At 38.5% G+C, this 13929-nt stretch overlaps 1 protein-coding gene across 1 annotated transcript in view; it reads left to right on the forward strand.

Annotated features, from left to right (window-relative positions):
* MANBA (mannosidase beta) overlaps positions 1-11947 on the forward strand; it is a 136050-nt gene extending 124103 nt beyond the window's left edge. The window contains exons 14-17 of the mRNA XM_077142671.1: positions 1630-1774; positions 7085-7227; positions 8063-8320; positions 10601-11947. Coding sequence (XP_076998786.1) covers positions 1630-1774; positions 7085-7227; positions 8063-8320; positions 10601-10825 — 771 coding nt within the window. The 3' untranslated portion in view covers positions 10826-11947. The remainder of the gene's footprint in view (positions 1-1629; positions 1775-7084; positions 7228-8062; positions 8321-10600) is intronic.
* Positions 11948-13929: the final 1982 nt, after the last annotated feature.

The following is a 13929-nucleotide window of genomic DNA, read 5'->3' on the forward strand; positions in this document are numbered from 1 at the left end:
TGATCCTGGGGGAGATGACTATCTCTCCCTGCCCTTTTCTCCTCTCTGCGGAAGCTGGCACCATGTCATGGCCACCAGGTTCATCCTGGCGTGAATTCAGGGCACAGTGGGGCATGACCCCTATGAGCTGGGCAGCTCCATCCCTAGGAGTGGATACGGTCCCATGGCCTGAGGTCTAACCAGCTCCCCAGAGTTTTTCCTAATCAGCATGGTGATGACTTCCTCAACTTTTCCTTCAGTGAGCCCTTCACGCACAGTCTGACTAACCCACCCCTTCCAAGCCCTTGCACAGTGACCATACTCTCCCTGAACGCTGAGATGTAAGCTCTACACAAGCACAGGGATCTTGATGATGACAATTATTAACGGTCTTGTATGAAATTCTTTCATGTATCTTAAACAAAAACTAAATTCACTTGTCTATTGCTATAATTTACAGTCTGTTGTGCTGTAATGAAGGAGTTGCATTCATAAGAAATTAAGAAATCTTGCATCATCCAAAATCATGATCATGATGATACTACAACTACTGCTAATAATCTTGTTTAACTAGGTTGAGGCTAAAAGTTGAAAATGGACAGAGGTGACAGTAGCACATTATTGTGAGAATAGTTAACAGCTGAATGGTGTGTGATTGAGGTGTAACGGAGATGTTTACAGTCATATATGCCACCAGAAGGAAAGTTGGAGGCTAAACATGGGAATGTATAATACAGTGAGTTTTTTGGTGGAAAATGTCAGTGATTAACTGTACAAATATTAAAAAGTTGTTTCATGAACTACAACAAATATATGACACTATTACAAGGGGTTAATAATAGAGGAGTATACAGGAAAAATGTACCTATGCAAACTATGGGCTGTAGTAAACAGTAATATTTTAGTACTCTTTCAACACCAGTAACAATTATATATACCAATACTGTGCATCCGTAATGGGGGCGGGATAAACGATATAGGAGGATTTTGGTTTCCTCTTTTATTTTTATTTCTTTTCTGCAGTAATGAAAATATTCTAAAATTGATCATGGGGTCGTATGCACAACTATGTGATCACACTCTGAGCTATTCGGATGCTTTGAATGGTGTATGAATATATCTCAATAAAACTGCATTAAAAAAAGCAATGACGAGTAGAAAAAAGGGGGTTAAGGATTGTACAGTAGCAAACTTATAATAACAAAGGTATTTTTCCTATAGAATTTTCTCTAATGAAAGTCTTTTTCAAATAGCGATAAATGTGTTAGCAAAACCCATAATTGAAAAATTCTGGTGTTTGACTACGTATAGCATTTGTTCTAGAATAATAATAGTCTTTGAGTTCCTTCATTACCAACACTATTATTAGAAAAGAATCCTTTAAACCTTCTTATTCCTTTTGTCATCATTTTTATAATAAGTCAAATGCCAACCCCCCAAGGCCCCCAAAACCTGCTGTTATAGGCAGCAGCTTCTCTTCTGCTAAAGGGATAATTTCAGATTTAGTATAATAATAGTATGTCTAAGCTAATCAAATTCCCTAATTTATCTGATTTGCTTTAGTAAAAACTCAAGTCTGTATTTATTTTTTCAGGTCTAGACAGCTCGGACCAATAAGACGTTTGTTTTCGTGTTTTTTTCCTGAATCAGGTGATGCAGGCCCAGTGTGTCAAAACAGAAACGGAATTCTACCTCCGCAGCCGAAGTGAGATAGTGCAAGGTGAAGGCCACACCTGGGGAGCCCTTTATTGGCAGTTGAATGACATCTGGCAAGCACCCTCCTGGGCTTCTCTAGGTAAGTGTTTCAGTGTTCTTTCTGTGAGTGACAGAAGGCAATACCTGTGGGGAGAGGGACTGAGAAAGCACAGTGCCTGAGAGGTCAGATTAAGCCAGACAGAACTGTAGCTGAAGAGGCACTTCTTCTGCAGCCTCTCTGAAGACCAGCTGCCCACCCGCCGTGTCTGTCCACGAGCCTTGGCGACAGCCTAATTATGGGTTCTGTGCTGTGCAGAGTTGCAACAGCAAGCTCAGTAGGGGGTAGATTCATGTACAAACATCTCAGCCTTGTGTCTTACAATTACTGCTTAGAATTTTGAATTTATTTAAGAGGACTTCCCAGGGCAAAAAGAACGTAAGCACCCCTACTTTTGTTTAGGAGAATTTTCAACCAGTTGGTTGAAACTCTGGTAGGACTCTGCCTGTATGGAGAGGCTCGCCAGCTCCTTTTTACCTGTTAGAGAATCTGGGTATCAGGGAGAAGCTGTAACAAGTATTGCTATATCTTATATGTACAGCCTCATAGCCACTGTTTAATTGGCTCATTTAATAAAGTGCTTACAATGCAGGAGGATGGGGGAGGCAGATGCCTATATCACCTCTTACCACATGCAATGGGATCAACTTTAGAGCAATCAGTACCTACTTGGAATTCATAGGTTGTTAAATACTTCTTTTTAAAAAATTAGTCTCACTTATCATTATAACTTTACGAATACTAAAATCTACCTGGACAATAGCAACTAAAAGAATAAACTATCTAGAAATAATAAAGAATATAAAGGACCTGTACACAGAAAACTACAAAACATTGCTGAAAGAAATTGAAGAAGACTTAAATAGAAAGGCATTACATGTTCATGGATTGCAAGAATAAACATTGTTAAATGTCAATACTGTAGTACCCAAAGCACTTTACAGAGTCAACACAATCTGAATCAAAATTCCAATTGGCTTTTACAGGAATGGAAAAACCAATTACCAAATTCATATGGAAGGACAGGGGACCCCAAATAGCCAAAAACATCTTGAAAAAGAAGAAGAAAGTTAGAGGACTAACACTTCCTCATCCTAAAACTTAACTACAAAGCTACAGTAATCAAAAGAGAATGGTACTGACACAAGCACAGATATATAGACTAATGGAATCAAATTGAGAGTTCAGAAATCAACTTTTACATTTATGGTCAACTGATTTTTGACAAGGGTACTAAGTCCACTCAACTGGGAAAGAATAGTCTCTTCAACAAATGGTACTGTAAAACTGTATGTCTATATGCAAAAGAATGAATGTGACCCCAATCTTGAACTATATACAAAATTGCACTCTATTAGATCAAAGACCAAAATATAAGAATCAGGACCATACAACTCCTGAATAAATCACAGGGAGTTATCTTCAGGACCTTGTATTAGGCAATGAATTATTAGACATTACACCAAAGTCACAAGCAACAAAAGAAAAAATAGATAGATCCAACTTCACCAAATTAAAAACTTTCATGTGTCAAAGGGCATTACCAAAAAAGTGAAAAGACAACCTACAGAATGGGAGAGATTATTTAGAAACCATATATGTAATAAAGGCTTAATATCTGGTATATATAAAGAACTCCTACAGCTCAACAACAAAGACATATAACCTAATTAAAAAATGGACAAAGGATTTGAGTAGATATTTCTCTAAAGAAATTATGTAAACAGCCAATAAGCACATGAAAAGATGCTTAATATCATTACCCATTAGAGAAACACAAATCAAAACCATGGAGATACCACTTCATTCCTAATAGAATGTGTATTATTTCAAAAGTGGAAAATAACAAGTGTTGATGAGGATACAGAGAAATGCCAGCTCTTCCTTTGTATATTATTAGTGGCAGTTACTCAGAAAGTTAAATATAGGATTACCATATGACTTGTGTTTCAGTTTGCTAATGCTGTCAGAATGCAATATACCAGAAATGGATTGACTTTTATAAAGGGGATTTATTAAGTTACAAGTTACAATTCTAATGTCCAAATTAAGGCATCAACAAAAGGTTGCCTTCTCAGAGGAAAAGCAGCTAGCAGCTGGGACACCTGTCAATTGGGAAGACACATGGCTGGCATCTGAGGTCCTTGCTCCCAATTTGTTGCTTTCAGCTTCTCATTCCAGTGGCTTTCTCTCCAAGTGTCTTTGGGCCCTCACTTAGCTTCTCCAGGGAAAATTCTGGATTTTGTCTCTTAGCTTCCCTTGGCTCTCTCCAGGTTCTGGATATTTCTGTGAGTCCTTGCTTAGCACTCGGGGTATCTTTGTCTGCATCTCCAAATGTCTGTGTCTGCTCTCTGTATTGACTCTTATAAATACTCCAGTAAACTAATCAAGATTCACCTTGAATGGGTGGGGTCACATCTCTAATCAAATGTCCCACCCAAAGAATAGGTCTGCACCCACAAAATTGAATTAGAATGAAAAGATCATGGCTTTCCTTGGTACATAATAGTTTCAGACCAGCACAACTTGTCAATTCCATTTCAAGGTATAAACTCCAAAGAATTGAAAGTAGGGACTTGAAAAGATATACACACCAATTTTCATAGCAGTAATAGGTGGAAACAACCCAAATGCCCATCAACAGATGAATGGATAAACATGCAATGGAATATTATTTAGCCCTTATAGGAAATGAAGTTCTGATACATGCTATAACATGGATGAGTCTTTAAGACATCATGTTAAGTGAAATAAGCCAGAGAAAAGGACAAATATTGTATGATTTCATTAAAGGAAATAAGGAAGATATGAAAATTCATTAATAGAAAGTAGATTACAGGTTACCAGGGACAGAGTGGGGGTTGAGGAATGGGAAGTTAATGCTTAGTGGTTGCAGTTTCTTTGGGGAGTGATGAAACATTTTAATAATGGATGGTGATGGCAGCACAACATTGTGAATTTAATTAACAGCAGTGAATTGTATTCTTGAAAGTGGTTAAAATGGGACATTTTATGTTGTATATATATGTTTCCAAAACTAAAAAAATACATATACCTGGGAATTTTGCTTGAAATTTGAACAGATTTCTAACCAGATGCACAGAAATTCTAAACTTAAGTGTCTTGTAAGTCATTTCACTACAATGCTCATCAAAAAATCCTTTTATGTAAGTTATGGATCTATGGTCATTTGCTTTAGTTATGACTTTTAGATCAGACTCTTAGGGAAGTATATTTTGTAATAAATAATCTGGTATTAAAACTTCATATTTTATATATATTTACATGATACATATATAACTACGTTTACCATAACAGACTATGAAGGAGAAATGTTCTCACTGTACCATTTATTATCATACAAATTGATTGTACAAGTTACATTCTTTTTGATGGTTGGTGAAGTTTTCTTTCTTATTCACAAATCACTGTTGGAAAGGTAACTCAGGAAATGCTGGGAAACAAGTTGGTATTCAAGTCTTTAAAGAATCTCATGGAAGCACGTAGACTGAGAGAATTTAGAGATTGGAAATAAGATCTATCTCTACAACCTGCCTTTTCTGCTTTTTTTATCCTTACTGAACACTTGAATTGATGGTACTAAGGTAACTAGTTTCTAAGTAGAAGGAGAAATAAAAGCCATGATTTATCAGCTGCCTGTGGTCTCTTGATGCCTCTAAGAAACAATCACAAATTCTCAGTGGTGGATAATAAGCATTTATTTCTCGTGCATCTGTAGAGTAGCTAGGGCATCTGTTTATCTCAGCTGGACTTGCTCATGTGGGTTGCCTGGGGTTAGCTAGACAAGACAGGGTGTGACGTGGATGGCTGGAAGACTCCAATTCAAAGTGTGGTCAACTGGATTTGGCCCTTCGCTGCAGGTTGGGCTCTTATACTTTATGGGGTCCATGCTAAAGGAAAGCAACTACCCCACAAAAAGTTCTCCTCTCAGCTACAAGATATGCACAGGAGATACCTAATCATGCAAACACATTTCAAACCTCCTGTTATGTCTTGCCTGTCAACATCCTGTTGACCAAAGTAAGTCACATGACTGAGCCCAAACCAAGAGGGACAGCCGGGGGCGAGGGCAATGGATAGAGGAAAGAAAAGACATTTGAGCAGCATTTAATCTATCACATGTTTAAGGGCTTTGCCCAAAGTTACAGAGCTAATGACAAAGCCAGAAATCATAGAGCCTTTTGCTTTAATTCCTATTCCCTGGAATCTAGTGTATCTTGGCCTTGACCTCTAGAACACACATTTAGTCTTTACCGCTAATGAACATCACACCTGATACTGTGTAAGTTACCTCAGGTCTAACGCATCTTCCATTTATGAGAAAACTTTCCAAATGTAAGTTCTAGCTCATGTTATATATCCAATGGGAAAGACCTCTCCACCCTTCTACACCCTTATTGGTATTGTTACTTTAAAGAATTCAAAGGAACTATTTAGAGTTAGGATTATAGTGCTGAGTGCTGAAATTTGCAAAACCCTGAAGAAATGACTTTTATCTGAACTTCAAAACCACATTTCTCCATCTCAGCAGTTTGCACTGTGCACTGGGCTGTTCTCTCTCTCTCATGCTGTTGAGTGATTGCAGTGCTTTGTGGAGAAAGATCTCCCTTTTGAAACAGAGGGACATTGAGAAAAAAAAGATGCTAAGAGATTTTTAAGTTTATGGAACTGCATTTTTGTCATCAGTTTGGATGTTTTCCTCCAGTCTGAATTTGCCAGCTATAATTTTCTTTTTTTTTTTTTAACCTGGGCAAGCTCTGGGAATAGAACCCAGTCTCCAGCCTAGCAGGTGAGAATTCTGCCACTGAGCCACCACTGCACCATAATTTTTAAGTAGCTGTTTTGATGTGCTCAGAGGGTTTTGTGCCTATGGAAAAAGAGGACTTTAAGTTCTAAATAATTCTTATAAATAAACAGTGTAACCTGCTCACTGCCAATGCTACTGATATTCTTCCTCATGTGTATAGTAAAGAGGAGCATTGATGCATGAGCTCCTGAAGCAGAATTGCATGTGAGAAAGTGCTAGTGAGGGGTATGATCAAGGCTCGGGAGACTATCTGCTGAATGTGTGGCTCCACTGCCTTAGATTCTTTCCTCCTTTGTATGGGATGTTCATGCCTGCCTCACTCAGATATTGTGAAGATTACATGAGATAAGGTGCAAAATGCTCCTGGAACCCTGCCTGACTCATAGAGCCTTGGTTGACTCTCCCTCACCCTGTTCTTCCCTCTCGCCCTAGAATCATTACGATAAGCCACACACTGCTGGTTCATGTGGACAACAGCTCTGACTTGAGACTGCTCATCTCTTAACATTCTTGATTATTTTCAGAGTATGGAGGAAAGTGGAAAATGCTTCATTACTTTGCTCAGCATTTCTTTGCTCCACTGTTGCCAGTGGGCTTTGAAAATCATGATGTGTTTTACGTCTATGGTGTGTCAGACCTTCACGTGGATCACAGGGTGACACTTACTGTAAGTTACTCGGGTTGTTTTCTTTAAGAAAGGGACTTTTAGATGATTTCTTTGGTGATATGGTTATATTTGGGGGGGGGGGGGGAAGAGAAATTAGTTTGAACCAAAATGTTTTTAGTGTCTGTGGTGAAAAAATGTCCTTGGAGTTGGGAACTTATAGTCAGATTAAGGTTCTGCCATTTATTATGTGACCCTAAGTAAGTGACTCAGTTTCTCCATCTGTAAAATGATGCCATTCTGTCTCCTTAAAGGACTGCCATGGGTAGTGAATAAAATAATTAGACAAAAGTGAATTAACAACTATAAAGTGCTACTTAAATGTAAGTTTAGTTATAACCACAAGAAATGGCACATAGCCCAAAGAGTGGAAAAAGAAATAGTTAAAATATGGTATGTTAACATGGAAATCAGTAAAACTATTCAAAGTGGGCAGGTGGAAAAATAAACTTGGATTTAAAACAATTCTAGGTAAAAAAGAGAATGTAGAAATGCAACGAAGTCTCAGGTGGCTACAGTTTGGCATTAATAGTACTGAAAATGGGTTATGATTTGCTATGCCTCTCATGGATTATCCCATTTAATACTCACAACAGCTTGGGAAGTAAGTGCTATTTTTGTTTTCCTTTCACAAAGGAAGAAACTTGGAGGCTTTGGAAAGTTGAGTAACTTGCTCAAGGTCGTATAACTAGTACTTGGGGGGCTGGGATTAAAAACCAGATTTCATAGTCTCTTAAACAGTTCTACTGTCCTGTTCTCCATCTATTTTACTACAATTATTCTCTAAAAAACAAGTAACCAAGAATGTTTGTTTTTATTCTGTTTTGTTTTTCCCCAGGTGCGAGTCCATACATGGAGTTCCTTAGAGCCTTTATGTTCTCATGTTACTGACCATTTTGTGATTAAAGCAGGGGAGGCCATTCTCCTCTATAATGAGCCAGTGCCTGAATTGCTGAGGAGGTGTAGAAATTGTACACGGCAAAGCTGTGTGCTTTCCTTTTCCCTTTCAACTGACAGCGACCTCTTGAGTCCAACCAACAATCATTTCCTGTCCTCCCTGAAGGAGGCTGTCGGGCTCCAGAAGCCATACATTACTGTGAGTACTAGTGGTCTGGAGACTCCCCAGGGATTTGTCCTGACCCTGTAGCAAGCAGGTTGCATCCTGCTTTTTGTAAATGTTTCTCCTTAGTACTCAGTGGGAAATGTGGCTCTTTCTCACTGGAAGCAAAGAACACAAGATTTTTATTTCGAATTTAGCATGTGTCAAAGTTTTGGGTACTGCCGGTCCAGCTGTCCCATCCCTTTCCCTGGTGGGGCTGGTGCAGGGGTGGTGGAGGTGGCACTAGTCATCACACTGTTTGCCCCTCTACGAGGTGACAGGTGCTGTTCTAGGAGCTCTTCTGGCTTCGTGTCTGGTTTTTACAACCCTCAAGTATTGTCGTCTCCATTTAGAAAGGTTACGTAATGCACTCATGGTCCCGTAGCCAGGAAGTATCAGAGCCCATTTGCAGCACGCTAATTTTGAGTTTTCAAGTACAGTCTATTAATATTCACCCTACTCTCTTTGATTTATTGCTTCAAAGTAGCTTAATCACCAAATCTCTTCATAATTGCCAAGAAAAAAGATGGGATGATCAGGATGTGTTGTTATAAAAATTTTGCAGCTGGTGGATACAGATCTGTCTAGATTTTTTTAAAAAAACCTTTCCTTTCTTTCCCCTTACACAAAGAAGGTGAAAATATTTTTCTAGAGATTTCCATTCTGTATTTTTAGTGCACTTATTATTTGTCTTGCACTTTTACATAACTGGGTATGCTTAAATGAGGGGGGTTTTACATTTATTTTAGAAATTCTCTGCATTATATTTGAAAGAGGCCTGAGAATTGAAAAATATCTTCTTTCCTAATTAATCATGAAATATTCATATAGTAACTAAGTTATCAGTTACAATTGTTGCAGAACACATATGAAGGAAATGGCATACACTTACTTAGTTTCTTTCCAGAAAAGCACACACAAAAATGTAGTGGGCAAATTTCTGGTCTCTAGTCTTATGGAAATAATTTCTTTCTTTTAGTTAGGCCTTCATTACCTGGAGATAAGTTGGAGGTGAAAGTAGGGATTCCTTCTTTGTCCTACCTCTTTTGAATTGCAATGAGACTTGTCCTTCCTAATAATAATAAAAATTATAATATGTAACAGTAACAATAATGATGACAATAGCATTTATTGTGGAATTAATAAAGGTATCTTATCCCAAGGGAGATGCCAGAATTTGTTTTCTCAGTTTTCCTGAAGCCAATATGTAGCCACGCATCCCAGGCTCTGTAGTCAGATGCCCAGAGATGAGATTTCCAGTTGAAAGAAAGCTGCTTTAGGAATTTCACCCAAACAGCTTGCCCCATGATTTGGGAATTTGCCCATCATTCCTAGTACCTAGCCCTAAGTCTGAATTTCTGCCCCAACCTAAAATACTCTATTAAGTTTCTTTTCTGTTTCCAACAAAGTAGGTTTTCTTGTTTGTAACTCGAAACTCCAACTAATGATCATGCCAAGTGTGTAAGGCTAAAATTATGTGTAGCAAAAATTCCCCTTTGAGTTTCATGATGTCACACATAATGTATAATGTAAGTCCCTACAGAGTTAGCTTGTATGTGTGTTCTGGAGCCATGTTGCCCCACAAATGTACAGTTTTAAATATTAGGTCACTCTGACAGTAGGCGAGTTCGATACTCACACTAGGCGAGGCGTACCACCGCTGGCCATGGGACCAGTTCATCTTCACTGCACATGTGCTAATTTGCTAATTGAGTGGATTGGAGCCCACCTGATTTAAAAAAGCTCTCTCTCTTTTTGCTGAAATTGGTTGAAATACGCCCCAAAATTCTAACATGATGTTACTATATTACGCAATAAAAGAGAGCTTGGCTCACAGGTAGATTTTGGGATTGCTGGATCTTTTCAGAATAGAATGTAAGGTTCACGGTTCTGCTCTATGACTAGGTCCAGATATTGCCTTAGAAGGTTATTTAAACCATCCAGCCCTTAAGCAAAAATGTTCTCTTTTGGTATGAAAGAAAAGCTCTAAAGGAGACAAAGCTTTGAGATCTCCTGAAATATCCTCCTTAATAATTGCAGACTTTGTATTACCTTAGTTTGAGATTACAATTTGGTAGTTTTCCACATCCTAAAATAATTTCACATGTATTTTTAAAGTTTTGAAATAGAACATGGGAATATATGATTTTAGCAGTTGTAGAACCAAAGTGTTATAAAGTGCACTCCTTATTAGGCCTACATAAATGTTCTAACAGGTGTTGTAGAAAGAAACAGCTCTCCACTCATCCTTTACTTCATTTCCCTTTTCCTTTCTAGGCCATCATCTCTCAGCAAAATGACACATTTGTCTTTGATCTGGAAACCTCGGCTGTTGCTCCCTTTGTTTGGTTGGATGTGGGAAGCATTCCAGGGAGATTTAGTGACAATGGTTTCCTCATGACTGAGAAGACACGAACTATATTATTTTACCCTTGGAAGCCCACCAGCAAGAAGGAATTGGAACATTCTTTTCATGTGACTTCCCTGACAGATATTTACTGAGGGAATCCAGGTTGTATTCTCAGTGGACAATGGAGGGCACCCAAGACAAGTTGAAGAGCTGATTGCTGTCACACATCTGATGGACGGTTCCCCGAAGAGTGTGTACACTGGATGCTTTCAGGGAAGACAGGGGTGACTTTTACTCAGGTCTTATCTTCCAACAAGGTTGTGTCTAGGTGTTCTTAAAACTGCTAGGCCTGTATTTTTAGCCCTTCACCTCACAACTTTAGCACCAGATGCCGATTATAGCCAGACAGCCTCTTCCTCCTGTTCAGCAGAGAAAGTCCACACTCATCACCCTCTCAGGGAATCACAGGGGTGTGACCATTGCATTAACTCAGGAACCCAATGTGGAAGGTTTTGAAGTGATACAGGCTTCTCATAGTCAGCTTTGAGAAATACTGAATAACCAAAGTGAAGCCTTCCAAAGGAAATGGGGTTCAGATGTCACACACACAAAAGACATTTCTTGGTGATAGCCATATTTTTTATTGTTGCTGGACAGTTTGGGGGAGGGGGGCTGACCGTTCCCATTCTGCTTTGGGGATACAAAGATTTTTTTTTTTCCCCATCTGTGGGTTGGATATAAAATACTGTTTGAGCCATAACTTTTTACATAAAGGCCATTAGAGTAATCCTTCTTTGAAAAATAAGCTCCCATGGAAATGGACATCCCTGTGGTCACTTATGATTTTGTTTAGTGCCCTGACATTGATCCTCACTTATGATTGTATGTGGGCTTCAGATTTGGCTAAATCCAACAACTTTCCCAATCAAAAGCAGTAAATTGCATTTAGAGTTGTTGACCCTGGCAACAAAGTGGTGTTTCCTTTATCTTGAGTTTAAATCATTTTGCTCATATGGTTAATTACAAGTTGCTATCAAATTCTTTCTTTATCAAATTACCAAATTACATTGATAATAAAGCACATGGGGCAAAATGTTAGTAAATAGACATTTCAAGTAAAGGTGTATGGGAATTTTCTTTTTGTACTGTTCTTGCATCTTTAAGTTTGAAATTATGTCAAAGTTAAGTTACAGTAATTGCATTGGCAATGTGATATTTTTTCTATGGCTTATTTAGTCAATAAACATTTATTGTGCCCAGTATTGTGCATTCATTTCCATTAAGCTCTGGCCAAGCTATTATTCTGTTTGATAAATTGGAAGAGTTTTAAGAATACAGACTAAGAAATTTGAGGGGTTTTCTCCAAAAGAATCATGTAATTGTTTATGAAATGAGCAAGCCGTGAGTGTTTGGCTTTACAATTGAGACTCCTTAGACAGTGATTCTGGCTTTAAAATAGGGAAGTATTAGGTAATGGTTTGGTGATTCTGAAAACATAAATATAGATAAACCAGCCCTCTCTTTCAATATCCAAGAGTCTCCTCATTTTATCTGTTGAGTTATTTGAAGATTAAAAAAAATGAGAGAAGCCTTATGAAAGGGGATGCGAGTCAGAAGGTTGTTATTTGATAAATATTGTATTATTTTCTTGTAATACTGAAAATCCTGTTTTATCAAAATGTTGCTGGGGCAGAGAGGAGACTCCTTTCATTAAGGTGTGCATATCCTGTGCAGGTGCCCCATGAGGTGGGTTTTGAAGTTCACGGGCCAGAAGTTTATTGCACTTTTGCCCTTACTAGTTTGCTAAACTTAAGCATTTCTATGTTCAGTTTTCTTGTGATAAAATGGGAATAGTAACATCCAATTGTTATTTCATTTTGAAGATTACACAAAATACTGCACCTAGCAGGCTTGGCCCTACACCAGCATTTAGTAAGTGCTCTGTAAATGGCATAAACCTGCCGTCCAAGAGAAGGCAAGTCTTCCAGCCGTGCTTCCCTGGATCCAAATCGGATTTTGAGGTTTAATAGCTGTGTGACCTTGAGCAACAGCTAGACCTTTTGAAACGTTAGTTCCCTTATCCATAAATGTAGATAATAATCCCTCACGTTGAAAGATAGTTGAGGACTGAAGACATAAGGTCTGGACCAAAATAAATTCTAAGTAAGTGGTGGTTGTACCTTTTTAATATCATGATCTTTATCGCCCAATTTACGTTGTGAAGCAATAGTGAAAAAGAAGCAAATGGCTTTTTAAAATTATTTTTAAAGAGAAGAAAGCGATATTAGAAAAGAATGAATTTGTAAAGGAAAAATGAATTAATGAATGTACAGAACTATATGCCATTAATTATTGAAAGACATTCATTTATAAAAGGAGAGAAATGTGCTACATACATATTTCTGTAAGAGAATAGTGATACTGATCAAAAGCAGCCCATTATAGGTGGAGACAGACAATAAGGAGCTAAAGAAATAAGACAAGTTAAGTTGGTAATGAGTCTTATAAGGTTAATGTTGTTGCTGGATTTGGTTTTCCAGGTTCTTGGCCATGCTGAGAGAAAGAATCCAAGGGCACAGCACAGCATAGAGTGAGCAGATAAAAAGTTTATTGAATACACATGTGGGAAGACATGTGGGCAGGCTCGCAAGAAAAGTGAAAGATGAGAGGCAATACACAACGTGAGGCCATTTGCTTTTGTAGATTAGCTTTACTTACCCCCTTCCCCCTTCCTTATTCTGCGCTTTTTCTTACCCTCCCTTCTCTCCAGGACGTGCCCCCAGGCAGATCATCTGTCCAGCACACGAGGCCTCCTGACCTTCAATAACCATCCTTGCTCAAGGGTTCCTTCATATATTTTCCTCCCCCTCTCTCCCTGTTCTAGCCTTCCTCAAATTCCCCCTCAGAGAATTCTCACCCCTTAACCTTAAGGGGTGCTGAGGAACAAGGGTCTGTCATTTGTGGCTGCATCTGGCTTGTTAGGAGGCATGAGCCCTGCCTGATGGGGCACAGGTCATTCTGGTTATTTCATTTAATTTGAGAAGACTTCCAGACTTCTAGTCTGGAAGAAATAAACTGGGTGTAAAGCTTTAAAATGCAAGGGCTGATTAATAACAACAGGAGGATAAAGGTGAACAGGCCTAGGAGAGACATTAGTTAAGTGAGACTGGGGAAGAGGAAAAGAAATACACATTTTTTAATTCTTATTCATTCTAACAATGAGCCTAGTTGGGCAGCTTGTTGCTCAACTGGGGAA

Source organism: Tamandua tetradactyla, chromosome 24, assembly GCF_023851605.1.
Source record: "Tamandua tetradactyla isolate mTamTet1 chromosome 24, mTamTet1.pri, whole genome shotgun sequence".
NCBI classification, from domain to species: Eukaryota; Metazoa; Chordata; class Mammalia; order Pilosa; family Myrmecophagidae; genus Tamandua; species Tamandua tetradactyla.